General features: G+C 52.3%; 1 protein-coding gene across 1 annotated transcript in view; it reads right to left on the bottom strand.

Annotated features, from left to right (window-relative positions):
* Window positions 1-342: 342 nt before the first annotated feature.
* Window positions 343-1,712, bottom strand: part of BPI (bactericidal/permeability-increasing protein) — a 39,467-nt gene continuing 38,097 nt past the window's right edge. The window contains exon 15 of the mRNA XM_006874738.1: window positions 343-381. Within this exon, the coding sequence (XP_006874800.1) occupies window positions 343-381 (39 nt within the window). The remainder of the gene's footprint in view (window positions 382-1,712) is intronic.

The raw sequence follows: 1,712 nt of genomic DNA, 5'->3' as shown, positions 1-1,712 counted from the left end.
CTCAACGGCAGTTCACAACAATAACAATAAATGAATGATCACAACACAAGAAACAATATGAACACAAAGAATTCTACAGAAAAAAAAAGTTTGTTTGTTTTTTTGGTGTGGACACGTATGAGGACAAGTAGAAATACTGTGGTTACAACAGAAATGCAATCACTGGAAGAACTGTCTGTGCAGCTTTAGCTCTTGAGGGTTGAGAAGAGTTCACAAGGGCCTCTTGGTCAAGACCTAGAAAGGGCTGGCTAGAGAAAGATGTCTGGGCTCCACATGTCTGTCAGTATTGGTGATGACAAGCCCTCCTCTGGCAGCTGACAGCTCCCCGCATCCCTGACAACGTTAGCCGTAGTGAACATCTGCCCCAAACAGCAGGAAATCCTATGGAGAGATGGAAACACCGTCATCAGCTGGAAGCGCACCCCGTGTTTCTGAGTATGGGGGCTGCTGGGCTTTAAAAGTGGAAACCTTGGAGAGAAAGGACTTCCGGTGCTTCCCTGACCAGGCAGCTCAGGTCTGGCAGTCTCAGGGAAAAGGGGTGGAATCGTACATAGGAAACCTCTGTCTAGCAGTCAGACAGCCTTTGAACAAACATAAGATCTTATATTTCAACATTCTGAACTCGTTTTTTGAAAGATCAAATTGCTGAGGAATTGCAGGCATTTTGAGCTTTTGCCTGCCTGCACGCAGCTCCCGCTTCCGTGCCCACACTGGTGAGTGCCTCTGCCCCCTGCAGACCTTGGAATGCAGGGCTAGAGCAATCCCACTCAGAAGGCTGCATTTCCAGAGAAAAGGAAGCATAAACTAACAAAGCCGAACAAATAGAGAGGGATATCGGCGCAGATATCAGGAAATTCGGGGTACCTATGGTACAGAGAGACTGAGAGAAGCATTTTTTACATCATCAAATATGGACACTACTTCCCTGCAGCCACTACCCCCAGCCCTCTACTGCCCTGGCCTAGACCAGCCCTCTGCCAAGCTGCTGAGGCTCAGGAACGCCCAAGGCAAAGGCCCGTCCACTGAGGCCAAGGCCCTCCCAAGGCCCAGATACTCCCACTGAGGCCAAGGCCTGCCCTGAGGCTCAACCCGCCCACAGACTGGTCACAAATGCCCAGGCCCAACCAAGGCACAAATTGCCTACCCACCTCATGGCCCAGGAGGTCCACAGTCCCGTCGCGGCTAAGGTCAAGGGCCCCCAAGGCCCAACCCACCACGTAACCCAGTCGCCAAGGCCTAGTGCCCCTGAGACCCAAGCCACCCTTAGCCCGGTCCCCAAGGCACAGGCCCCCCAAGGCCCAATCCGCCCAAGCCGCCCACTGAGGCCCAAGCTGCCCGATGCCTAGCTGCTGATACCCAGGCCCACTGAGGCCCAAACCGCCTGCCAGAGGCCCAAACCACCAGCCCGAGGCCCAAACTACCCGCCCGAAGACCAACCCTCCTGCAGCCCGGTCGCTGATGCCCAGGCCCCCAGAGGCCCAAACCGTCCACCCTAGACTCAACCCACCCACCCGAGGCCCAAACCCAACTGAGGCCCAAAAAAGTTACTCTCAATTAAGCAATAAGGAGAGTGAAAAGGAAAGACCACATCCTGATCACATCTTCCTGGAGGTAATCAGAAAACAAAAAATTACCAAAACACATACTTAATTAATTATTAGGGCCACAGATAAACATTAAACATGTCCAAGAAGCAAAAACAGATGACCATA

This window comes from Chrysochloris asiatica, unplaced genomic scaffold, assembly GCF_000296735.1.
Source record: "Chrysochloris asiatica unplaced genomic scaffold, ChrAsi1.0 scaffold00296, whole genome shotgun sequence".
In the NCBI taxonomy this organism is placed as follows: domain Eukaryota; kingdom Metazoa; phylum Chordata; class Mammalia; order Afrosoricida; family Chrysochloridae; genus Chrysochloris; species Chrysochloris asiatica.
The sequence above is the reverse complement of the archived record's forward strand: the minus strand, read 5'-3'. Positions and strand labels throughout refer to the sequence as shown.